Below are 26692 nucleotides of genomic sequence, written 5' to 3'. Positions count from 1 at the left end.
GGATTTAGCTCTCAGAGCAGCAGAGATAGAATGCTTTGTGTTTGTTGATGTAACTAGAGTCACTAAACCTTGACCTTTCCTGGTCAGAGGCCATAACTGCACAGAGTAACATGCCCACAGTGGTCAGCAAGAAGCATTGCTCCCTCCCTCTTTTCTTCTCTCTGACATGTGGAGCCATAAATTCATTGCTCTCTTCTAAGAAAATTGCACCCAGAATACTTCTAGCCAGTGTGAACTTGACCCAAAGGGACTGTAGCCAGAAGAAAGGGCATTTGTAAAACATTCCCTTAGGTAATTAGGGACAGACAGGGCCCCTGGCCTCTTGCCTTGTAGGAAGTTCCCAGTTGCAGTTTGGAAAATAAGCTCATCAGAGAAAGACCACAGAGATCATGGCTCCCTTTAAGAGGCATTTTGACAGCCTCCAAGCATCTTGGAAGAGTTCTAGCCACTTATTCTGCAGTACCCACTGAATTCTGTTTGTGTTTTCATCAGGTACAGGCAGTGATGTGTGACCTGTTGAATATGTAAATTAGTTCCAAAATAACTCAAAGCATGCACGCTAGGTGCAATGCCTTTCTGGCAGATGCCACCAACATGCAGGATTTATGAATGCCAGCTGTCCAGGTCACACCTAGATTTCTCCTGTAGGCAAACTGATTTATACACCAAAGCTCTGCTGGGGCTTTGGTGCAGAGACTCACAGCAGGGCTCAAAAGGCATTCACCACAGGACAGGGCAGACCTATCAAGAGAAACTAAAGCAGCTAATTAGTCCTTTTTCTCTGAAAACTTTTTTTCATTCAGCCAAAATCTGTGCAGGCAGTAATGTCCTAGGCACTGAAGATTCAAAGTAAAAGAAATGCACAGTCCCTGCCCTCAGAAGTTGGCTATTGTGAGGTCAGGTTGCAAATACATGTTAGCAATAAACATGTTCTAATAAATGCTAGGGCATACAAAGGGCAAGTCTCAGTTGTGGGCAGAGGAAAGCTTTCTGTGGCATTTCGGTACCAGAGATCACCTAGGTGCTGGGCCTTGAGGGAGGAGTATGAGTTCATTGAGAAAAGACAGGTCAGGGAAAGAATTGGCAGAATTTCTTTACAGGAGGGTTGTAGAGGGGTTGGATTTTGTTGGCAAGAGGGGGTCTTGCTCTGCATTTTAAATGAGACACTAATGTTTTAAATGTGGTAGGTTTCAAGGTGGTGTCCTTGCCCAGGAATCCTGTCCTCTGGTCCTCACAGATCCCTCTACTCCCAGGAAATGCAGAATGCTGAGTTGTTTTGTGGTTCAGCCGCCAGATAGCCCAAGAGGAAGCTTTGGTTTGAAAAGCAAACATTTCTTCAGTGGGAGCTCTGTGCAGACTAGGGTCCACCTTAGAGACTCTTCTCACCTTCAAGTCACTCTTACAATTAAGCTATAAAATAAAACACTGGATTTTAATGGTGAAAGGAGCCCAAAAGGTCATCTGGCCCAGTCTTGTCTCAACAGGTGATATATGAGAAGTTCCATTTTATAAATGTGATAGATCTGTGCCTTGCCCAGGGCCATGCAGCTGGTGAGAATGGCATGCTGATTCAATAAAGGTAATTTAGAGCCTCTATTGTATTATCTGCATGTTAAGAACCGAGACTTCCATTTTTATGTGAGTCATAACCCCAGTGCTACATACTCTGTGGGAATACTCAAATACCCCGTTTTTCCCAACAGACTGATCTCCAGACTCACCATAACCATCTCAGGATGGCAGAGGGTCTCTCAGACTGCAGTGTGCATGGGGCTTCCTAGAAATGCCCATTGCTGAGCCCCACACAAATATATAACGGGAGGTTCTGGGTGGAGCCTCAGATCTGTACATATAGCCTGGGTGATTCTAATGCTAGTGGTCAGAAAATCAAACTTTAAGAAATCTCACAGCAAGATAAGGCAGAAAAAATTTCCTCCAGGTTCAGGGGGCAAGCTTTTAGATATAATAGTAAAAGCTCTCTCACTTCTTATAAAGTGTCCTCCCAAATAAATACAGCAAAGAGCTATTAAGGAAAGCATTAGGCATTTTAGGCATCTTCTCATTTATTGGAAAGGAGATTTAACTGAATTCAGGAAATGTCTCCCTCAACACACACAAACACACTCTCAGCTAGTATCGGTTTGCCCTGGAAGATCGGCAAATTCATTCAATGGACTTTCCCACAATGTGGTAGAACAATTAGAATAATAAGGGCTGTATAGTAATAATTGTACAAATTTGGCCTCAATAATTATCCCCCTCCTAACTTCTTTTTCTCACGCAGACTTTTTTGGGCCCAATTAACATCATTAGCCTCTTGAACCAAAATGCCAAGTTGCTCTGAAAAAAATGAGAGCAAACTTGAATTTTAGTGCCAAATTGGTTCGTTAAATTCCAGCCGCCATCAAGCATCACATCTGAACAGAAGTTCAAGAGATACAAAGTTCTGATGTCATGAGATTGAGCCTGGTTAACTTCAGATGTTAGGTGAACATGGGCACTTGGCTGAGGAAACCTGACACTGACCGAAGGCTGTGACAGATGCCCTTGAGCCCCCACAGGGACAGCAAGTGGACAGAGCACCAGGAGCACCAGTCCATGGGGCTGGGCTGATTGTCTATTTTGGAGATTTTTCTTAAGTCTGATACAAAATAATATAAGAAAAGAGACATTTGTCCAGGAGAATGAATACACTGTGAGGCTATCAGAGTTTAAGAGCAGTGAGTTTATGACTGATGCAGCAGTGAGTTCTACTGACAGCAGTGAGTTCTACTGACAGTGGAAGTAGAAGCCCAATTTGCCAATTCCTGGTTTGTACATGGAACACAGAATGGAGCCCAGAGTTCCACATAAGTGGATGGAGTGTTTGGGTGAAGTCCCGCCCTAGGTCGAGGTGACACCACAGCAGCCACGCCTTCAACGTGGGCTATGGCACTGTCGCAAAGGTTTGCTTGGGAAGGTAGGGGGACCACTGAAGCCCATCGCTGAGGGTCTGAAAAAGTGCCTGGAATTAGGCAGGATATGGAAAGGCAGGGATCCTGGCCAAGGAGCCTTAGAGCAAAAGAATGGAGGTGAGAAACGGTACAATTCAGTGCACAGGTGCAGGCAGGGACAGACATGACAGCTAACATTTATTGAGCCATGACCAGTTACCATCCTGTTTTTTAAAAATACCCATATGTAGTTGCACTTAACCCTTAGGATAACCCTAAAGGGCATGTGTCATCAACTTTCTTCAAAAACATAGAAAACTAAAACTCAGAAATATCAAGGTTACAGAGCTGGTAAACACCTGGCAGTCTTACCCATTCTACCCCACTACCTCTGCACAGACTTGGGAAGAGCCTGAAAGTCACCTACTGTAGACATCCTGTCTGCATTACTCCTGGCACAGTGGTTCATCCAGCATCCGCACACTCTGCCAGGCACTCACTGCCTCACAAGATGGATCTGAGACACCTTCTCCCTGACAGAGCACCAAAGTCTACCTCTGTAATGTCACCCAACGCCATCCTTTACAACCAGGCAGAACCTGGCCTGTCTGACTCCTCCTCTACAAGCTGCCGTCCAGATATCTAAAGGGTAGTTACTTTGAGCTCTTAAATTAGCTTTTCCTAGACAAACAGCAGAAGTTCCTTAAACAAATAGGAGCTATAAAGAGTTGGAGGTGGGGCACAGAGGAGACATAAAGGGGGTGCCCGCAGTCCTAATTAGAGGAGTCCACAAAAGGCATTGGAAGCAATACAGCTGATCTATTGGGTCTTTGCCAGGCAGGGAATACAGTTTAAGGAGCAGTGGAGAGAAGGTCCAGGTATTTGAGCACCCTTTAATTTGCTCATTCACTCTGCCTAGAATGAATATTATGCCAGATCCTGGTCAGGGTTATGGAGCGATACAACGGTGAGTGAGACAGACATGTTCCCCACCCTTATGGAGCATGACCCAGCGGTGGGCAGGACACAAGGAGCTCAGCTGGGCTGAATGGTGAGGAGCCAGGACAGTCCTGGGAGGGACATGACAGGACAGGTAAACAGCCTGTGATAGATAGATAGACAGCCATGATAATGTGCTTCTAATAAGCACAATAAAGTAAAGTGAAATGGTGAAGGCTTCTGTGGAGCAGTAAGATACTTAAAAGTTAGCTTTGATGTTTTTTTAAAAAGCAGAGAAAAATCTCTCATATGCATTTGGGCTGGGGATTGTTAATGCTAATTCTTGGAGGATAGCCAGCAGACCCAATATCAGCGGTTTCAAATAGCCTCCACTATTGTCTCTGAATCTTCACCAGGTTTCTCCTGTGAACTAAAAGGTGTCCATTTTTCATGCATAACATATATGTCTCTGCAGGTCCCTCATCTTCAGCACATGAGTCTGCAGGTGCCAGGAGAGGTTGGAGGCGTCTAACCCAGTAGTGACGCAGCTTCTCAGTGTGCAGATATCCCCTCACATACTGAGCTCACGCACGAGTGCCCCAGAGAGATTGTTGTTAATGAAACTACACTTAACCTTTAGCAAAATAATCCAGAAAATAGGACTGAGCCAAGAAAATACCATCACAGATGATTCTGTGCTTCTGGGAGAACCACAAGAGACCATTTCAAAGCCAAGAGACCTTAGGAGAAGGTGTTTTTAAAATTTCATGCAGGCCAGGAATTGAGGGGGAAGATTATTGACTTCTGTAGCATTTGCCAAGACATAACACCTCGGCAAAGCATGTGAATTCAAGGTGTTTACCATTTAGTTATTGGATTCTCAGTATATTGTTAACCATTAGTTATTGGACTCTCAGTATAATTAGGCAGACATATAAATCAAGAGTTTGAATCAGCTCATAGTGGTAGCTATAATAATCACAGCTAGATATTGATGTGTTAGCTAAAGGCACTGAGTTAATCCTGGGGGCTGTGGGAATCCTGGCGAGAGGAAGAGAGGAGAGTCATTATCTGTGGTAGGGAGAACCTTCTAAAGCCTCGAGAGGATTACCTTTTTTCCTCCCTGCAGTTTGTAAAGCTCTGAAGCTTCTGCTGAAGTGAATTGTACGCTGTTAACTCTGTAGAGAATGACCTAAATTTCCATCTGAGCCAAACTTCAGAAGGTGGGAAACCTTCTTTTGGAAAATGACTGCATTGTGTAGACATTTCTCCTCATGGACAGACTGCAGCAGAAGAGCTACAGAGTGGGAAAGGGGGTCCCATGGCTGCAAGTGGCTTGTGATACTGCTTAGTAAAAAGCTTCAGGTCTTATTTTGTGCCTCTCATGAACTCAGTATTTCATAATGACTATCAATTTACAGGTCATGAATTGGACCCAAAAAGGACAGCAAGAAAAAGATTACACTGGAGTTCAGGTCTCTGCCCTGTTGCCGAGTCAGCTAGTGTCCCCACTTCGGGGACCTTGTAGTGATTTGTTTCTACTATAAGTGTTTTTTTTCTTTGCAAGTTGCTTTCACATGCATTAGCCCATTTAATTCTTATAGCCCTATGAAGAATCATTATCCTCACTTGTCAGAAAAAGTAATTGAGACCCAGAGACTTTTTCAGAGTCACATAGTAAATAAATTGAATAAGTAGTCGGGGCCAAAATCCAGGTCTGCTGTTCGTCAACGCCGCACCATTTTCTATTACACTGCCCCGCCTTCCAGAGGGGACCCGGGAATGGGGAACAGCGCCTTCTCCACCTGCTTTATGTTCTGACAGTTGCTAAAAATGCCTGCTCCTTCTGTCCTGCCCTGACCTACAACAAATGGCGTCAGCTGGTTTGATGAAGTGGGACCTTTCTGCCTTCATGCTCATCCTGGCAGCAGATTGATGGGTGCCTAGAGATGCCGAGCATGTAGGTCTAGAGCTCCCACCCCCCAAGCTGTCACTGATCACAGCACAAGCTAATTAAACCTGGATTATTTAATGATAGTTAATAAGATGACTTCCTCCCAGAAGCCAACAGGAGCGGATGCTGTTGTCTCTTCACTGTTACTCGAAAGCTGGTGAGGCACTTTCTGCCACCAAAGACAGGATCTGGAAGGCTCTCTGCAGTGGAAGGTGTGCACACTTACCTGAAAGGGAGTGACATAAACATGATTTCTAAAAACAAGGGGACCCCTCAGCAAGCCATTACAAGTACACAGGATTTTGTGTTGCCAGAGAAGTTAAGCCTTTGGCTGGAAAGATGGTCATTATCCCCAGGAGTGTGTCTCCAGGACCCAGACCTGGACACATCTGAGGTTGAGAGACACGTGGCATTGTGCAGGGTTGGCATTCAAAGATCAAGTCCTTCTGACAGCGCCTATTTCAGAAAGAACCTCATTTCTTGTCTCAGTGCATAGGGAAGGAAAAACAAAAATACAGCATTTGGGGAGGATTTAGTTTGGGAAACCTGTTTGTCAGTAACCAGAAGTCTTGTTCTACTCAGAACAGACTGCACTTCAGGCGCATGCTCACCCCTGCCCCATCTAGGAAGGCCCTTACGCTTACACGGACCTCCAGGCTCACACCTGCCTTCACGCTTCCTTGAACCACAGGAGAGTGGGCTGTGAGCAGAACAAACTGACAGCTACACCTGGAGACCAAGTGCCTTGGCTCCCCCCATCTCAGCGAGGACTGGGGACAGAACCTGAGGATTTTTAAAGAATCAAGAGAAAAATCACTCGCCAAGAACTGACCTCTTTACCTTAAAAAAAAAAACCCTATTTAAAAAAAAAAAGAAAGAAAAATGATTTATCAGAGTCAATTGCTAAAATAAATAAGAATAGACATTATTATATATCTAACATTTATCTTAGAATGCATATGTCAAAATATTTGTATTGATATAATTTTATGTATCCTCCAGCTAGAATTTTCACAATAGTGATTGGTTCTAACATAATTCATTAATTCACTGCATTTAATTATATGGATTCTGTAGTCATGGCATCAGGAAAAAAGATGAAGAGCTATGAGTTTGAACTTCACTTTTGGGTCTAGGTGGTCTCGTGATTTTACCCAGTGTAAAGGATGTGGGTGGTTAAGGGAAAAGCCTGTGCTAACCACCTGGGGCAGGACTGGTGGTAAAAGAAAAGGCCGAAACATGTGAATATAAGAGAGAAGTGCCCAAGTGTATATTTATTTTGAAAAGCAGTGTTTAGTTTTTATTATATACACTTATAACAATTTTTTTTAAAGTGACCATATTCCTATAGGAGAAATAGCTTTGCTATTGTGGGTCTGAAATTATCTAGCCCAGACATGGTGGCTTTTTAACTGGATTTTGACGATGCAAAGTTTCTTTGCACTGTAGCCATCGAGTTACAGCAGAAAAGATTATGTAACAGATAAGCTGTATCTTGGAAATGTAGACGTTTATGGAAAGGACATCCTTAGGCTGGCTAAAATAAGATGTGGAAAGAGGCATGTCCCTGGAATGGGACACACCCAGCAACCAGTTTCTTCAAGACCTGAATTACTGTTTCTGTGTCTAACTGGAAGGGAATGTCCAGATAATCCACAGTTAAAAGTGATACATTTGTTATTTATTCAAGCACATTGCCACCTCCGTGTGATGGACGTTAGCATTGGGTTCCTTCTGCATTTTTTAAGCACATACTAACTAGTCAGCCTTCAGGAGCAACCTAGAAGTGTGCATGCCGTCAGAAACTGAAAGGAGGCCACTGGTGGAGACAGCAACGAGCCAGCTGTGGGAGTTGTGATCTTTCCGTGAATAAATACAAACAGAAGAATGCAGTTAAGCCACCAACTGTGGTTGGTTCGTGCCCACATCCATTCTCTCATCCTTCAAGCCCGTTTAAAATGCCCCTTTCCTATGCAAGACTTCTGACATTCTCCCATGAAACACAATTTTTTCTTTCTCTGATGCTTCCATTGCACTCACATATCTCTACGAAAGCAGTTTCCTTACCCTGATGTAGTAGTGTGGGCTCGCGCTGTTGCCTGTGGGGAGGACGAGGCAGGGTCATTTCCTTCCATCTTTATAGAACAGGCCTATTGCTTCACTGGTCCTGAAAAATTATTCGTTGAGTGAATGCACCAAGAGTTATTTTAAAACAAGTTATGAAAAAAGCCCCTTGAAACAGATCATAAGGTGGTTGAACAGCTCTTTTTTTTTTAAGTTCCATAAACATTGATAAATACATGGCCTGAATAAAGATTTCTTGGAACAAAAATGAGAAAATGTATTTTAGGACAATTACACATTTTTAGAACCATTTGTAGAGATCGTTCTAAACTTTCAGTTAAAAATCCCTTCATCTTCGAAGACTTTATAAGCAGGACCATTGCCAAGAGTATCATTTTTGGCCAAACTCTAAACCAGTGGAAAATAAGATTTATGAATTCTGAGTTTGCTGCTGCTACTTGTATTGCTCCTTTCAAGGATTACAGTTTTTAAAATGTTTATGTGTTGTTAGCATTAAGCTTTGGCTCACTCCTGGACAAAGAAATGCCTGCACAATGGGACCATATGCTTACCAGTGAGGAAGTGGCTCAGATGGAGGGGAGTGTGGGAACAGCCCAGGTCTCACTAGGGAGAGAAGCTGCCGATGTCCAGCCTTGTTCTGGGTTCCCAAGAAGGGGTGCTCCTGAAGGCCACTGCTAACCTAGTTGTGGGTTATTTTTAATGTCTCCTGTTCTGTAGTCCTTTTACCACTTAAACTCTCACCAGCTTGAGAGTGACCTAATTACATACTAACCCACACGTCTGACGTCTGAAGTACTGAGGGCCTGTGTGAAAAGAGCACTTCCGTCAGTGGGCCCATGTGTGCTACCACCCCAGTTCCAAAATGACTCACTTGGGGCCTGCATTCTGCCTTCATCAGTTAATCTGCTTCCGAGGGTTTCCTCTGAGAGGGATTAACCTTTCATCTCACTGTGCTGTGGACATTGAACAAGGAGAAAGGAAGTCTTCCTTTGCCAAGGATAATTCTATTTCTGATAGCTGGTAGGGCACATTTACAGCTAATCGATACAATGCTATTGTAGCTGAAGGGATTAGGAAACAATGTGAGTTGTGCTTTCCCAATTTAGAATTAGTTTTATGATACTTTTCCCCTTCTGAGAACAACAGCTGACATTTTCTGATGTCTACTAGTTTTCCAGGGCAAGAGAGGGGTATGGAAAAAAATCTCAACTCAAGTGATTCATTTAAATGGCCACCGGTATGGAGGAACCCCACTCCAAGAAACACTACCAGAGCTTGTATAGAGTGATTTTTTTTCTGCTGAAGCTGGACCACTCACAACCTTATCATATTTTAGCCTTGAAGGAAGAGCCCCATTTACTCTTTGCACCCAAACGAATTGAGTCTGGCGACGAGCTTTTGGCAGATGCAGGAGTGTTTGGGTACCCACACCAGATGAAACCCGTTCAGGTGCTCCTGCTTCTGGTCAGCCTCTTTGTCTCTCAGCTCCAAGCCTATAGAATCAAGCTCTTGAACCACTCCTGCGCTTCCTGGAGTGCAGGGTAATTCCCTTTGTATTGATTATGCATATTCTCCCTTTGTCACAGGAGGGCTGTGCCCGGGGTCCAACGATCCTTGTGTGGAGAAGCCGTGTCCAGGGGACATGCAGTGTGTTGGTTATGAAGCCAGCAGGAGACCATTCCTCTGCCAGTGTCCACCGGGGAAGCTCGGAGAGTGCTCAGGTGAAGAGTGGGTTGGAATGATGAGGGTCTAAATTCATATCCCTGAAGCACTTGCCTTTGAGTAAATTACACTTGCTCTAGCCCTTCCAGAAGACATGTCTGTCTGCACGCAACATTGTCCTTCAGAATGAACCATAGCTGATATCTGCCCTCTAAGGTACTTGGCATTTATTGCAGCTGCAGCCTGTGCTAAGGATACATGCAGTGACTGTGGACTCCTGATACAACGGGGAGACCACTCGTGTGTTTTCAGTCATGTCATGTGGATGAGGATGTGAAATTATGGAACATAGAAGGCTGTTGGTGAGGCAGAGGAATTGGAATATCTGTGGCATGACCTTTGATATTCGGAGGGCTGCCCAAGCCCATAGCCCCCAAACAGAGACCAACAGAAGGGAGAGCTGAGCCAGTGCAGTTGGCCTTCCATGGGGTGAGCCCAGGCTGGAGCACCGAGTAAGCAGACTCTCCGCTGGAGATGTCTTGCTAACTGCATGTTCCCCAAATGGCGTGATCTCGCTGACCGTTGTGGAAAGAAAGAAAGAAAGAAAGAAAGAAAGAAAGAAAGAAAGAAAGAAAGAAAGAGAGAGAGAGAGAGAGAGAGAGAGAGAGAGAGAGAGAGAGAGAGAGAGAGAAAGAGAGAAAGAGGGAGGGAGGAAGGAAGGGAGGAAGGAAGGAAGGAAGGAAGGAAGGAAGGAAGGAAGGAAGGAAGGAAGGAAGGAAGGAAGTCAGTACTTGTGTTATTTCAATCCAAATGATCCTCTGTTTCTGATCTTCACTCAGTTTCAGTACTTCATTTGATTTATGTATTCTCTATGACTTTTTTCTTTTTAAAGAGAATATTGTTCATTTCTGGTACTAATGGAACCCTCTTTTTGGTAGAAGATACATGTAAAATATAGGTACACTGATACCGATTTTGGAACCCAAGAACGATTTGAGCAATGATTAGTCATTATAGTGGAAATAACAAAATGATCCTGACTAGTGTGTGCAAGGCACCTTGCTGAACATTGGGTTCTAGAAATTCAGCCTTTGCAAAGAGCAGCACTGTTCTGGAAAATAAGAGCCGAAGCTCTTTCATGGTTGATTTCAAGAATGGAGCTGCCCGTTAAGCGAAGGGATCACCAGCATATTTGCTTCTAAAGTCATCTAAGGCTTAGACTTGAAAGACAGTTATGCTGCCCCCACCCCAACTCACACACTGTGCACATAGCAGGCAGGTGTGCAGGGTGACAATAGAGCCAGCCTCCTAACTTCAGAAGTCTCTTTCTGCCCGTCTCCCTTCTCTTTTCTATATAGGAAACTTTTGATTCTCCACAATTATCGTCCATTTGGTATATTTCCAAACTTTCCACCTTTCACCCAAGCAAGAGAGCTTTTCAACCATTACTTTGCTTGTTAAAACATAAATTTGGAGACAGTAAAAAGAGAGGGAGATGCGAGGAGGGATAAAAATTCTGGGAAGAGAAGCCTTGAAATTAATGGTCAGAGGATAGAATTGTGGCTGCACAAGACGTGAACTTCCTTCGCATCAGTTGCCTCTGTTAGCATCAGTGCAAATGTCCCAACTTGGCTACTTGGCCTTAGGATAGATAAGTGGGGGATGTGGATATCCTTTGAAAATGGCCATGACTTTCCTTTTCTCCACGTTCACTGAAGTGCCTGAGTGACAGTGAAGGGGGTGGGTGTGATGAGTTGTCCTTTAATAGAGCTAATTTTAGAAAGTGGGAATTGGGAATTTAGTGACACTAAGGATATTCAGGTTATAGAATTGACCACGCTGCTCTTGTCATTAGGCAAGCAAGACTTTTCGGCACCTGACTAGTTAATAGTTTTTTTTCCCCTTTGAAATCAGAGTGGGACCTGAAATGGAGAACCAGTTTTTAATCAAAAATGGTTTCTCCTCAATGCCTTCATTGACTTCCCATGGTCTTTAATTAACTTGCCTGTTAGTTGTTGGGTGATTTCGTGTGTCCCTGCTCATTTCTGGAAGTTAAAAGCATATGTGTCTTGCCGTTATGTCTTTTCAGGGCACACTTCTCTAAGCTTTGCTGGAAACAGTTACATCAAATACCGACTTTCGGAAAATAGTGAAGAAGAGGACTTCAAGCTAGCTCTTCGTTTGCGAACACTGCAAAGCAATGGGATTATAATGTACACCAGAGCGAATCCTTGCATAATTCTGAAGGTAATTAAAATGGATTATCTTGTCCTGCAGTCAGTTCTCATGTTAGTATTTTGGCTCTTGGTTGGGGGCTGCTGAAATCACTTTGTCTTTTAAAGTCAGAAGACCAGAAGCAGACTTTAGGGCAAAGGGAACAGCAGCATAACTGGGAAGTGTGCCAATACCCTGTCTCCTTTTGCACATTCAGTCTCACAACTAGCTGTTGGCAGATCGGGGCATCTCTCTCTAGAGTGGGTTCAAGGGCCAGCCTCCTTTAAGCTATAATCACTCAACAGTTCATTAGAACGTATCTTCTAATCAATTCCACGGCAAGGCTAGTCCTTTAAAAAGATTGGCTGTATGCCCTTTTATTTCCACTGACCTCCGAAAGCAACTTCTGTTCTTCCTCAGGTTGAAGTTGGAGATCTGGGGCATAGAAGATTCCATATGTGTCACTGTGACACAAGTAGCCCAGTTTTAAAAATAATTCCCAGCCTCAGGAACCCTCCACAGGCAGCCAGATTTCCTTTAGAAAAAGTCTGGCATTTGTATTCAGCTCAGAGGTTCTGGCGCCTTCATGAAAACAGCAACAGCAGTAATACTGGAAGCTTTACATGTATCATTTGATTTTTATTATAGAATTAATATAATAGATATGTTGTATGTGATCACCCCATTTAATGGAGAAGCTAGGGGCTCAGAGAGGTTGAGTAATCTCCCTAAGGCGTACAGCACAAAAGTGGCAAGACCAGGACCTGAACTCCAGCCTCCCTCACTCCAGGCTCTTTATCCTCAAGTTCTCCCAGCTCTCAGTGTGGCCACTGCAACCCATCATATCAAAACTCACATTCTGGGTGTCTGTAGGACAGATCAAGTCCTCCAATATTGTTAGGAGAAGGAATAAGAAGGAGGGAGACATGCTTAATCTGATGCTATTCTTTCCAGGGCTCCATACCAGCCCATTGTAAGTGCGTTTGGAGATAAACGGAGACTGTCCAGCAGGAAATGTCAAGTGGAAATGGCTGGCAATGTTTCTTTCCTAGGATTCTATCTCCAGGTTCAACCAGAATCATGGTGGACCTTTCTAGCTTCTGTCCTTTGATTGTTTGATAGGTCACATACAAGTCAATTAGGTGCCCAGACTTTAATTCCAGAGGGAGAGAAATGAACGCCAGTGGCTTCCCCTGTGGCATAGGCTTTTACTCACCCACTCTGGTATTGTCAGGTATTACCTGGTGGCCAAGAGGGAGTGATCAGGGAGTTGCGGTTTAAAGGTTGGCTACTTTTGTGGGGACTCTCCCACTCTCCTTGTTCATTCAAGTCATAGAATTTCAGCTCTGGAAAGGACAGTGGTGTTTTTAAGTTTTTTATTTATTGATTTTAGAGAGAGGAAAGGTGGGAGAGAGAAACATTAATTTGTTGTTCCACTTATTTATGTATTCACTGGGTGATTTTTATATGTGCCCTGACTGGGGATCTAAAGTAGTGTTTTCAAAAGACTCACTCTGGAGGTGCAATTTTAGAGAACAATTAATTCAAATCAAATATTCATGGTGTAAGGAAAAAAGTTCAAAGACCCAAGCCCTGTCTTTATTCTCTCCTGGCCCCAAGGCCTCCTGCCTTCAGTCAGTAGATCACTTTCTAAACAGCCCTGAGAGGTGGGGGTTGGCATAATTGCTTGGAAAAAATCTCTGCTTTTTCGGAGCTACCAGCTCCTAGGGGTTCGGCTTGGGTGTGACTGATCTTCCTCTTACCTCCTTCAAAAGAGCTGGTGGTCACAGAGCATCTTTCTGAGGAAATACTCTCTATTAGCAAATTTCTTATGTTGCATTAAATTTGAGAAGAAAAAAATATTGGACCTGGATGGCTTGACTCTAAAATAGAACTTGTCATTTGACACCTCACTGGCAAATGTCTAAAATGTTTAGATCCCCGAGGATGGAAAAGAAGAAGAATTAAACCTTTTAGGCAGCTCCAGCTCCTAAGGTGGATTGTATTTCATGAAACAGGCGTGTTTCTGAAGTTGTATAAATCGATTCTCTATAAATGGATTTCTAATAAACTAGGAACAGTTACTGTTTGAAGGGACTCTCCCATTAATCCCTTTGTGGTGTGAATAATCACCCCCAATCTGTCTATTTTCTGAGTTTGCTTTTCATATGTTGGGTTTGCCCAAAGCAGGACACAGCTGTGCTGACCTATTGCAGATATTCTCCTGCAGTCGCCAGGAACGTCCACTTAGGGGATTTGCTTAAAATTTTTTAGCCTTGTGCAAGGTTTAATTTCATTGGCTTTAGGTACAGTATGTGGTTTATACTTTGGTTCAATGACTATGCTGAAATGCATTGTTTAAATTGCACTCTTGGTTGTTTATATTTTCCCAGTTAGAATGCATTCTCAAAAAAGTACTTAAAACAATCAGTGGGGTGGAGGGCACCCCTTGAAGACAGCTAAAGAACTGCATGGAAAACTCAAGAACTAAAAATGCTCATGGGTAGGGAGCACTGCTATCTCTAAGCAGCAGTGAAGGTGCTCACTCATCTTGTCTACCATTGACATCCTGTTTCCTTCCAGAAGAGACTCCAGGCTTACCATGAACATCCAAATGCAATAAAATAAAAGCACCATTAAGATAAAAACAAAATATTAAGAGCCAACCAGTGAAGTGTGGAAGGGCACACTTATCATCATTAAACATCTAGACCCAGGCTTTCTATTTCAGTTGAACACAAACCATAACTCTGAGTTTCCTGGCAGCCAAAGCAAGAATGAAAATGGTGGGACTGGTCCTGTGGCTGTCCTTGAACCTATAGTGAAAACATGTCAGACCACCAGGAGAGATTTGCCAGACACAAGTAACTTTTTCCCTATGCCAGTCTTTTAGGTCCAGTACTATGGAAAAGCACCCATCCTTGGTTATTACACTAGAAATATCACATATTTTATTTTTGAGAGAAGTTATGATGATATCATGCTTCATTTTGGTGATTCTCAAACATGGCTAGTTACCATCCCAGGGCTGAAAAGGAGATGGTCAGGGAAAGGTCATTCATCCACTTGGAGTGTCCAGATCTTTCTAACACAGGTCAGAAGAGTAACAGGGAAGCCTCCCACAAGATTCCAAAATTTCAATGGTCTGTATAACAGTAACACTGAGAAGTGGGTTAACATGTTATAATAATAACATACCCAAAAGTTAATAAAGTATTTTCACATACATATATTTTTTATTCTCACTTTCCTGTGCATAGATACAGTGACTCCTTTTCTCCCTGTGAGGAAGCTAAGGCTCAGACAGATTCAGTGACCGGCCCACAGTGATGGCTAGTCAGTAGTGGATTTGGGCCTCTGACAGAGGCAAACGGGCCGGGAGCACAAGAGTGTTCATAACAAGAAGACATTTAGAGGGCTGGAATAATTTCTTTATTCATTTATGCATTTAAAATATACTTTTGAGAACTTTCTGTATGCCAGATAGAGATTAATGGCAGCCATGAAAATAGGTTTGTTAAAATTCTCCTTTTCAAAGAACATGTGGTAACCACCCTTACAAGTTTTATGATAATGGTGCATTTCCTCTAGCCACACACCAAGGATCTGAGGCAGTAAGACTCTGTCACATAATTTAAACTTTTTTACTCAAAATCCTAGGAGAAGACTTCTTATAGTTCTGCTATGTTGTCTCCCAAGCCCAAGCCACTGAAGATCTGAGTTAAAGCACCTCGCCAATTTGAAACAACCCCAAGGACCGAAATGTCTTATAACATTAGGGCCATGCTCTCTGAATTATGCATTTTGTTGGAGAAATTGCCTCCTTCCCCTCACCTGGCACATCACTTCAGATCATTGCTGTAGACTTTTCTTATAGCTTCATGCACATCCCAATTTCAACTAAAATAGCTTGCTCCCTGATTTGAGAAAGCTTTGTTCTCTTAAAAGAGAGATCCTTTAAACTTGAGTAAACCCAGTTCTAAAGACAGAGAAAAACGAAATATGATCAGAGTATAATTCTCCAGTATGAGAACATATGAAAGTGCTTTTTTCTCTCCCTGGTATAATAAACTCATGAACTTGCAAAAGATTAATGCTTTGCAAGGCAGCTTTCGGCATCAGCATTCTAGTTTGTCATCTAAACAAGTTTTAGAATTTTGAGGATACAAATGAGTTTTATTTTCAAAAAGCCAAGAATCAGGTAGGCCTCTGGTTTCCTATGCATTCAGTAGTGTTACTGCTGAAAAGTGGTGTTACTTTTTCAACAGAAATGAAAAAATAAACTTAACAATGCTCAGTGTTAGTGTGGGATGATTGTCTTGTTCTTAGTTATGGAGCTTCAACATATGTGAGCACATCAGAGCCATGCCGGCTCCCCTGGGTAAATCTGTGACTTGATAGAGTGTAGGGCTGGAGGGGGAATGGACCAAGTAATATATTAATTGAATACTTCCTTTTATAAACCCGTACATGAAATGCACCTTTACCACCAGATTTCCCTTGACAGACTAGGGACACTACTTTATAGTCACAGAGCATAACAGCAGATGGACTGTGCAGAAGAAGGTGGTCTCCAAAGTCACATTTGATCATTTTATTACTCACATCGTAATAAAAATATGGATATTTATCCAGAAGTTGTCACTGAGCAAGTATTCTGGTATGATTTATAATATGTATTCAGCCCATTTTGTTGAACAAAAAAAGTGACAAAGGCAACAGCATAGATTTCTCATGAAGGCTCTCTGAAAAGAAAATAAATATTTGTCTCCAGTCTTCTTACATCCATACATTTGCATTACAGAGCACAGTGTGTATGTACTAACTGTGTGTGATGTGGCTAAACTAACCACTCTACAGTGGACATAGTCTCCTTGTAAAATACGCCGCAGCAGTTATCTCTGCTCTGCAGATAAGGGATCCCAAACTTAGAGAGGCCAACCAGGTGACTCTCTCCAGGTGACCTGGGTGTTGCAGGACAAGGCCCCAATCCAATTTCTCATTCCTAAATTCCCAAGGCTCTGCCTGGTTCACAGAGCTTCCTACCTCTTACTTAGTGTGCATGTTTATGTGGCATGAGCCTACAAAGTTTATGCAGAAAGAAGGGGCACCAGGGAATCCATGGAGCCACAGAGACAGAAATGAACCCCTAAGAATAAGTTGTCTGTGGATCATACTGAAGTGTAGGTAGAGATATTTGTGAGAATGAGTGAGGCTGTGAGAATCCCTAAGGAGTCTACCTCAAGTCAAATATTTTAGAAAGACTGGTTCAGTGTATTTCTATGAATTTACATGCTCTTTATACCTCCTTAGCTCTTAGTGACCTGAAAAGTCTGTCTTCCTTTCCCTTCCTCTTCCTCATTTGGAAACAGTGTACAGAAACGTATTGCCAGAAGCATATTAAAAAGCGCTTTGGTGTCCTTCCCCACGCAGATCATAGATGGTAAGCTGTGGTTCCAGCTGGACTGCGGCAGTGGCCCCGGACTCCTGGGCATCTCGGGCCGCGCAGTCAACGATGGGAGCTGGCACTCGGTCTTCCTGGAGCTCAACCGCAATTTCACCAGCCTGTCCCTGGATGACAGCTACGTGGAGCGGCGCAGGGCACCCCTCTATTTCCAGACGCTGAGCACCGAGAGTAGCATCTATTTTGGGGCCCTGGTGCAGGCAGATAACATCCGCAGCCTGACTGACACGCGGGTCACGCAGGTGCTGAGTGGCTTCCAGGGCTGCCTGGACTCGGTGGTGCTGAACAACAATGAGCTGCCCCTGCAGAACAAGCGCAGCAGCTTCGCTGAGGTGGTGGGCCTCACCGAGCTGAAGCTGGGCTGCGTGCTGTACCCTGATGCATGTGAGCGCAGCCCCTGCCAGCACGGGGGCAGTTGCTCCAGCCTGCCTTCTGGGGGTGAGTGCTGTGCGCCCTGGGCATCCTGTAGGGGCAGGGGTGGGTGGAGGGATGGGGGTGGTAGACCTGTGGGAGGCCTCTGTCTCACCTGCATAACCACCCCAAGTGCTCACCCAGAGACCAGCATTCAGCCAAGATGCTAGCGACGCTTTTTAATCCCCTTGTGGGGATTGAGAGCTTGGCAATTAATTACAGGAGTGTCCAGTTTAACCAATCCATTTGCAACATCCCACAGACTCTGTGGCCACTGGAATCTGGAGATGCTATCACAGCTGCCCCTTCCCTTCCTTGCCCACCCCACACCACACACTTCCAAGCATTGGCAGCTTGGAGGAACAGGATCCCCTTTTAAGTTTTAGCCCTGTTGAGTCACCTGCATGTCACTGCAGAATGATTGGTAGCAGTCTGAATTATGAAGACCACGTGACAACAGGCACATAATACTTTCATACATAGACATATAACTTTACCTGAATCTAAAAGGGTGTGGTGGCCATGAACCCCCTACCTCAGGAATAGAAATATAGAGGAGATGCTTTTAAAATGTGTGTATTAAAGATAAGTCTAGTGACACCCCTACAAAAGAGTAGAAAGTTAAGAATAAGGAGAGGGTAATTTACATGAAATCTCCAGACGGATAAACTATCCATGAGGATTTGATGCTTTACCCCAATAATTTTCTCCCCAAAGATACACCATGAAGGTAAAAGAATGGACAAACTGGGCACCCCTCCCCCGCAAAAAGGGGTGGTAGGACTTAGAGAGGGCATCTACTGTTTGAGGAAAATTCCAAGATTATTGAAGTCCTAGGAGTCTGAAGATAGAAGAATCCCAGGCTTTACTTTGATGCACTGTGTGTTAACACAAACTAGGTCAGGCACTCTCCTGGCTCTCTCTGCCACCTCCCTGCCTCTCAAACATGGATTCCACTGCAGCCGCTTCAGGAGTCTCTCAGTGGCGGTGTGATTAGCAAATTTAAACCTTCCTCACAAATCACTTAGAGGTGCTGCTGCGCACATTACCATCTAATGTTCGTGAAGCCCAACTCCAAATTTAGAGTCCATTTTATTATTAGAATGTTACAAACTGTCCGTGGAATGATGCACTGCCAAAATACAGACACCAGAGTTATTCAGACCTGCATATGTTACTGCCACAACAAGGGCCAAGTGCCCTGGGGGAAAATTTCTGCAGTCTCGATTTAAGAAATCTATTTGCTGTTTTTACTATCTCAGCAGTATATGTAAATAAAGCGTTGTTATGGTGCCATAATTCCCGACCGATGGGCACTAACTATACTTCAGTGGTTCTATAAACCAGCCCATTATGACAAGTCATGGCCAGTTTTTCAGCAGGCAAAAACAATTCTGCTAGTGTGAGCCATCTACAATATATAAAAGGAGCATGTAATTAAATTGGGTTGAAATAGAACACCACTCCATGTCAAATGCTGGCTACACAGCCACAAATTGTAACATACTTTTAACATGGCAGGACATTGCTTCTGCTGGCAAAGCTGTGCGCTTCCACCATGGGTTATCTTTAAAAATAATAATAATCACTGTATTAAGGAAAAAGGCGGTGGAATCTTGCTCTTCAGGGTGCATTGTAATTTTTTTAATTGCCTTGAGCTAAGTATTCAGTGCAGGTATGTTAATGAAATAACCCACATCACAAATAGTGATTCTATTTCCTCTATTTTTAATCCCCTTTGGTTTAATCAGATTCCAGCACTGAGTACTCACCTGTCACAGACTTTTCACATGACCTAAAGAGCTTGCTTTCTCCTCCCCAGGGGCCCAGCCCTGCCTACAGTGGTCAAGGTCAGCCACCCCACATGCACTCATACTCCTCCTTGTCCCTCTGCTCTCCACTCCCACCAATGGTTGTGATCAGGGTTCCACAACAGGTGGTCTTTCTTCAAAATGATAGAGCCTTTTGCCTGTTCAAGTCTCTCCTTTACACCTGGAGGCTGGTTTTCCTAAAGCAAAGAAAGAATGTTTCTTCACTTCCATCATCATAGCTTACTTCTCTCAAACCTGCTTCCTCTGTTTAATTGAGGAGGCCCAGTAGTTCTTAACTCAGCAGCCCCCAGGGCATGGTCCAGATGGGGCATTCTGGGGCTCTTATGCTCAGCACTACTGAGCCCAGGGCCAGCAAACTCCTTGACATTCATCCGGGAATTGCTTCCCTTGGGAGTCAAAGGTGAGGGATTTTTCTTCTGATGTGTGAGGAGGCACCTACTTGCTTCCTAGCTTTAGGGATAAGGCCTTGACTTCTAAGAAAAGTGGAGAGAGAATCCATTGGCTCACCCCTATTATCTGTTCATATCGGAGTAGTTTCTGTTGGTCCCTGTATCCTATCTGCAAATCCCCTCCATTGGTGCCAAATAGCAAGGGCCGGGGACAAGAAAAGAGTGAACCAACAATCTGGCTTTAACTCTTGTCTATTGAACTATGTAGGTAATTATAAGGTTATTTAAAATAAAAATCATCTTAGTTATGAGTGATAGATTAAAAAGAACAATAAGACTAAGTCATTAATGAAAGGATGTTCATGTCTTGAAGAATTCCCTCCGGTTGCCAGGGGCGGGGGTCTAATCACAGGGAGAGAGTTGTGCTACCCCAGATCAAAGGCTAGAACTCGTGCAGTATTCAAAGAGAAAATTTGAGCTAGAGAGCGTGAAGCACTCAAACTGTGACTTCATGCGCAGGAGTGTTGATAGAAAAAATTTCATTGTTTGAACATTAACTGTTGTTGGGACCCTGTGCTATGTGTTACTGTAACTTCCCAGGATGCATATTTAGCACAGTCACTCTCATGACATGTTGAGGAATGCTGGAGTATTATTGGTCGTTGGCTCTCCTGGTGACAGGCCAACTCTCAGACTATGGTCACCCTAACACATTATTCTAGAACATTCAGGGTTTTTAAAACAAGAAACTGGCAGCAAGGAGCATTTTCTTTCAGAAAAGGGAGGTTCTGATTTTACCACATCCAACACAATCAAACTTTGGGCATGCGGGGCAAGGGAGCCACGCCTGCCAGCTTGGAATGACACTGTCAGCAGTTTTGGCCAGTGTTGTGACTCTGGTTGTCTCAGGAGCAAGCCATGGGGACCCGAAGGGAATCAGAACCCAGAACACTGACTTGTAATAAGAGTGTAAATATGACTCTGCAAATCAACCACAGCGGGAAGGCTTTCTTTTGGTAAAGCCTTCAAATTATATGTAGTTCATAAACACGAACTGGAAATAGCAACCACTGTGGAGAAGAAATGGTCTGGTCCCATTCTGACCCCTATGTTTCCAGACCCAGTGGGCAGGGAGCAGCCCAGGGAGCAGCCCAGGGAGCAGCCACAGTCAGAATAAGGAGTCCACAGTCCTCCATGCCTTCCCCTGCTCAGCTGAAGCCCATTATGGGAAAATGGATTTGAGACTAAACTATAATTTGGTAAAACAAAATAGTCATTCAGACTGCTTTGCATGAGACTGGAAGTCTAAATCTTAAAATGAAAAGTTGGTACATTTTTAAATAATAAGAGCTACTGTTTGTTAGATGCTTGCTATGTGCTGGGCCCTGAGATAAGTAAACATTTACCTTGCAAGTGTTTCTGTGCTGTGACACAATCCTCAGAACAATGCTCTGGGACCAGCACTATTCTTCTCTCCCGACCCCGATTTTACAAATAAAAAACAGGCCAGAGAAGTTAGATAGCTATCCCAGTATCACACAGCCAGTAAAGTGGGTCCAAGTATGTAGAACTACACAGCCCATGCTCTTAACCTGTCACTCAGGATATGTTCTAGGAACGAGCAGCATTGGCATCACTGAGAATGTTAGAAATGCAGCATCTCAGATCCCACCCCAAACTTACTGAATCAAAATCAGAATTTTAACAAGATTCCTAGGTAATAGATATGCTGATTCTTCTTTCTTTCTCTTAACTGCCTGGAACCTAAGAACACTAGGTTTTTGTGTGTATGTGTGTTGCACACAGTGGTTCTCACACTCTGAGGTGATCTGCATCACCTGGAGACCTGATTACAATAACACTTTGCTATAGAGGAACCTCTTGACTGCTCAGGGAAAAGGAGCATCTGCTTACCTGTCTCCATGATCGGCTGTCCAATCAGATGGGCTTTCTGCTAGATCACTGAACTGTGTTTGCAAATTCGCGAACTTCCTACCAAGAGCAATTTTTCGGTGAAAAATTTCCAGGTGGGAAGACCCAAACATACAAGTCAGAATCTCAGAACCTGTATGGATGGAATTCATGGATGTCCATTTTTAACAAGCCTCCAAGGTGCTATGCACATCTTGGAGTTTGAGAGCCACTGATATTCGGGGATCTCAGTAAACTCTGTATTTGTAAGAATGTGAGTCAGCGAATTCCAGAAGAGCTAAGCAGTCATAGGACATTTAGGAATTGAATGTCAGACACTCATCCCACATTTTTATAATTGTTTTCGTATTATGATTGAACTTTGTTCCCCAGACAGTCAAGAAGGAGTCCTCCTGAGCTTCCCTTCAAAGATAAAAATAACAGTGTTGAGCAAAATGATAAGTTCTTAGATATTACAATTAGTTGGGCATAGAAGTGTTTCAGCAACACAGCTATCTATGCTACTTTGGGTGATGTGTTACTGAATACATATTTTGTGTTCCTAACTTGTATGATCTGAGTAAATTCAGCCCATCGAACTTGAATTAAGTGCCTGATTTGTGCTGAGCTCTGTGTTAAATTCTGGGGTCCCATTGCTGTTTCTGTGACCAGTGGATTCAACTACATGGCCTCCTTCCCCTCCAAGCTGGCCTACGGGGATTGAACAAAGTCCCCCGGTGTGTGTTCAGCCCACCAGTCTGCTGAGCACAGAGGGCAGAGAAGGGAAAAATCAGGCTCCCAGTGAATATACTGTGGATATAACTTGACTGAGATTTGTAGCTTATGGGGGCATTGTTTTTTCTTGGTGGCTTTTAAATAGTTAAACTTTTTTTCATATTTTGGAAAAACCTCATGGTAAGGGCATAAATTATATAATATTGATACTAATTCAAAACCCAGTCAGGTTATATTGCAGACACAAAAGAACATGCCAGAAGGTGAGGATTTATTGTGTGCCTAGTGTTGTTAACACATTAAATGTTTCCAGACTCTCAAAGACAATATTAGAGGTTTGACCCAATCGATACACAATATATGAAATGTGAGCCAGATTTCCTAGGGAAAAGTATAGGTCAGCCTTCAAAGGCTTTTATTTTACAAGGCCTTAGGGTATTGTGTGTACCCTGCTTGGTGAAAGAGAAAAGTCAGAGTGACTGCAAGTTGAAATGGTGGGATAATGACAGAGGGCCACGATCTGTCGCCGAGCTTACCTCACTCAGGGTTAGCATCTCACGTATAATGAATCCTCTAGTTTTCTCATACTAACTGAGATTCACACAGACTATAGGTTTCAATATTTTCCAACTTTCAGCCTAAATGAGTAAAAAATTCCTCTAGTTTTCAATTGTTTGGTTTATGAACAACACAGAAATTTCAGAATCCATAGCAATTATAAGAGTTACAACAATAAGGCAACTAATGTTTGTGTGCTGTATTGTGGGTGGTGAATCCAGAAACCTTATTACCCTCTATGAAATGGGTCTTAGTGGGGCTCAATTATCAGATAAAAATTGGGGGGGTTCCTAGAGATCAGGTGGCTCAGCTGTGATCACACCCAGCTGCTGGGTAATAGCCGGGACACACGCTTGCATCCAGGGCCTCACCACCAAATCACAGCTGCCTCTCCAAATCATGTAAGTTCTTGGAGTTTCTAAATGCAATCTGTAACTCAGCAAGCAGACATAGGGGTTGATGCTGACTTCAGACCCCAAGTGCTAGTTGCAGATATTTCATTATTTCCACCTTTGTGCATCAGGCAGATGTTTCCTTGTCAAGGCAGCCAAACCCGATCAGAGTGATGTTCACCTAAGCTGGCAAGCAGGGCCAAGGGTTGAGGCCATTACCTGAATGAATCAAGTTGGAAAATGACTAATAAGCCAAAGAAGTAAAATAGGAATTATCTTGATTATTCACCTAAACAGACCAAATTCACTCTATAATTGCTCAAACCACTTCTATTTTTGCCATTTAATAGGTTTTGCCATGTTCTTCTTTGAGCAAAGAAAGGAGGGAGCATTTTACGTTCATCTGGGTGCAGATTTCAAAACCATCTGCATCCAATGAAAGTAGAAGGATTATAAACAGGAGCACAGCTTTGAGGCAAGGCTTAAAAATACACTTCTCATTCTGCCAGATTTGAGGGGAGAGAAGCTGTGGCATTGTTTTCAGGGTTCTTTTGGAGGACAGGGTATTTTTTAATGCATATCTCAATACTTATTGGAGGACTGTCTTTTTTAAATCTGGGAACTGGTATAAAGTGGCACCTGCCACTTATTGACTGTGTAACTCTTAGCAAACCAACTTATTTAAGCCTCAGTTCCTTCACTTATAACTATTATAATAATCCTTATACCATAATGTTGTTATCAAGAATTAAATGAGAAAAATTCATAAGAAGTTCTTAGCATATTTTTGTACATATAATAAGCTATGGTTCTTGCTAATGATTTTCTTTTTTGGTATTCTCCCCCAGCCAAGAGAAAAACATCTACTCTTTTTAACAAGACTTTAAGCGCTGGCCAAATGGCTTAGTTGGTAGGAGCATTGTCCCAAAAGGATGTAGGTTCAATCTTTGGTCTGGGCACATGCCTAGGTTGTAGGTTCAATCCCTGGTCAGGGCACCTAGGGGAAGCAACTGACCAATGTTTCTCTCTCACATCTCTCTCTCTCTCAGGTCTCTCGCTCTCTTTCCCCACCCTCCGCTCTCTCTTTATCCCTCTTGCTCTCTCTCTAAGGTCAATAAGCATATCCTCAGGCAAGAACTTAAAAAAAAACAAGACTTTGAGATTATCCACTGAATGTTATTTTTCTTTTAAAATAATGTGTGATCAAATAATGCCTGAATATCCCTTGAAATTCTGTTTCTTTTATTTGTGTTGTATAAAACATATGGCAATGCTTGGGAAGAGGAGAAACTTTATTTTGCTATTATCTTTATTATTTGATGATTATTTGGCACCCAGAAAGGGTGTCTGAATCTGTTAATCTCAGTGTGTCTCATCAGCTCCCTGGAGATTTGTGGGAAGTAACTACAAGCCCCTGCCTTATTCTTAGCAAGTAATGAGTTCTGGCTCACTGACAAGCGCCAATGCCAGTACAGTGTTGTAGAAAAATTTGAGACTGAAAGCCTGGGTTCAAGTTCAAATTCAATCATTTACTAGCTGTACATCCTTGAACAAGCTGCTAACCTCTCTAACACCCCATGGAGTAGGGATGTTAATAGGCCTCTTATTTTCCTTTGTAGGATTATTATTATCCTTCACAGAATGACTGAAAGTGATTTTAAACCACTAAAGCTTTCAATCACTTAATATCATTATGGCAGACTTATTGATATTATAAAAATTATTAATAATAGGGCCCATGCCGGGATAATGAGATCATAAATAATACTCTGTGAGAACAGGTTAATTTTGATCAACAAGCCTCTTTCACAGAGTCAAACAATAGATACCACTCTTTTTTCATTAAAAAAAAAATCTGATCACTTAAAAAAAATCCAGTTGCTTTTCCTTTGCATTGTGTTGACATAAAAACTTCTTCGAACTTAAAGTTCTAAAAAGCACAATTTCTTCCAAAGGGTCTCTACTTCCTTAGGCCCATGGATTTGAGATTATGGGAGCAGATCCTACATGGATTGCCTTTAGATTAACAGAGAAATCCAGATGGAGAGTGTAATGAGCTGTGATTGGGGAAAGTATGATTCAAGATAATACTGAACAGTTCAGGACTCTGGGACCAGACTGCTGTTGTTCAAATCCACACTAGGTTCATGGCTTTGAGTAAGTAATCAACTTCTTAGTGCCCCAGTTTCTTCATCTATAAAATGGGAATAATAATCTTTTGCCATAAGCCCTTTTGAAGAGTTAAATGAGATAATATATGTAAAGTGCTCAGAATTGTTTAGCACATAATAAATATCATATAAACGTTAGCTACCATCATCATCATCATTATCTTCAAAATGGACAGCAAGTTTTCTCAGATTGAGCTCCTCAGTCATACATGGTTTTCCCCAGCATAGGTCGAATGTCCCCATTCTGTGCTCCCACTGCTCCCTGTGCTTGTCATCATGCTAGTTTCATAGAATCTTTGTGCTCATGGTGTCCATAGTTTTTCTGTCTCTGTATCCCCAGTGCCTGCCATATTCCCTATTCTAGGAGTGTGCTGGCAAGCCAGCTCTCTAAAACTAAATGCACTGATTTGTAGCATTTACTGATTTCTGCAGTGTATATATTCCTACCATGGCTGAGGTCAGGCTACCAGTGTTTTAAAAACTGACCTGCCACATTCCTGGATGTTACATAGTCAGCTCTCACACCCCTGTCTAAGCTGGCTCCAGTACACTGCTGCCTATTGTTTAGGCACTCAGTCAGTGAACAGGTTAATCAGTCAGGCTGGCTGCTGCTCAGGTAGCACTAGACATCCCACAAAAGATAATGCAAATGGAAAAATGCAGAAAGAAATGTGTGGGTGTAAAATAGTGCACTAGAGGTAGTGCCTCGTTTTAAATTCTGATTTTCCAGGGCACAGAGACATCAAATCAAATAAATCAAACCCACAACCCTTATAAAATCCAGTTTCCATGATAGGATTCAAATGTTCCTTATTTCCAGACAGTTCCTCCTCACCCCTCCCTTGCCCCCTACTACTTCTGCTATAGTTTTATTTGCACAATTGCCAGAATCATGCAAAGAGGAGCTGGGGAGGGAGGAGTTGTACCTTAGCTGACCCCCCTTGCCTTAGGTTCCCCCTTCTTGACTTCCCTTTTTTATCATCACTGACATGCTTTCCAAAGTCCTGTATTGCAGCCATTCCACCCCTCCTGTTTAAATCCC

At 42.9% G+C, this 26692-nt stretch overlaps 1 protein-coding gene across 2 annotated transcripts in view; it reads left to right on the top strand.

The window, feature by feature from the left end:
• Positions 1 to 26692, top strand: part of FAT3 (FAT atypical cadherin 3) — a 640331-nt gene that overhangs the window by 595892 nt on the left and 17747 nt on the right. For both annotated transcript variants that reach the window (XM_028515239.2, XM_036028695.1), the window contains 3 exons: positions 9498 to 9632; positions 11663 to 11820; positions 17221 to 17689. In XM_028515239.2, the coding sequence (XP_028371040.1) occupies positions 9498 to 9632; positions 11663 to 11820; positions 17221 to 17689 (762 nt within the window). The remainder of the gene's footprint in view (positions 1 to 9497; positions 9633 to 11662; positions 11821 to 17220; positions 17690 to 26692) is intronic.

Source organism: Phyllostomus discolor, chromosome 6 (genome assembly GCF_004126475.2).
Source record: "Phyllostomus discolor isolate MPI-MPIP mPhyDis1 chromosome 6, mPhyDis1.pri.v3, whole genome shotgun sequence".
NCBI classification, from domain to species: domain Eukaryota; kingdom Metazoa; phylum Chordata; class Mammalia; order Chiroptera; family Phyllostomidae; genus Phyllostomus; species Phyllostomus discolor.
The sequence above is the reverse complement of the archived record's forward strand: the minus strand, read 5'-3'. Positions and strand labels throughout refer to the sequence as shown.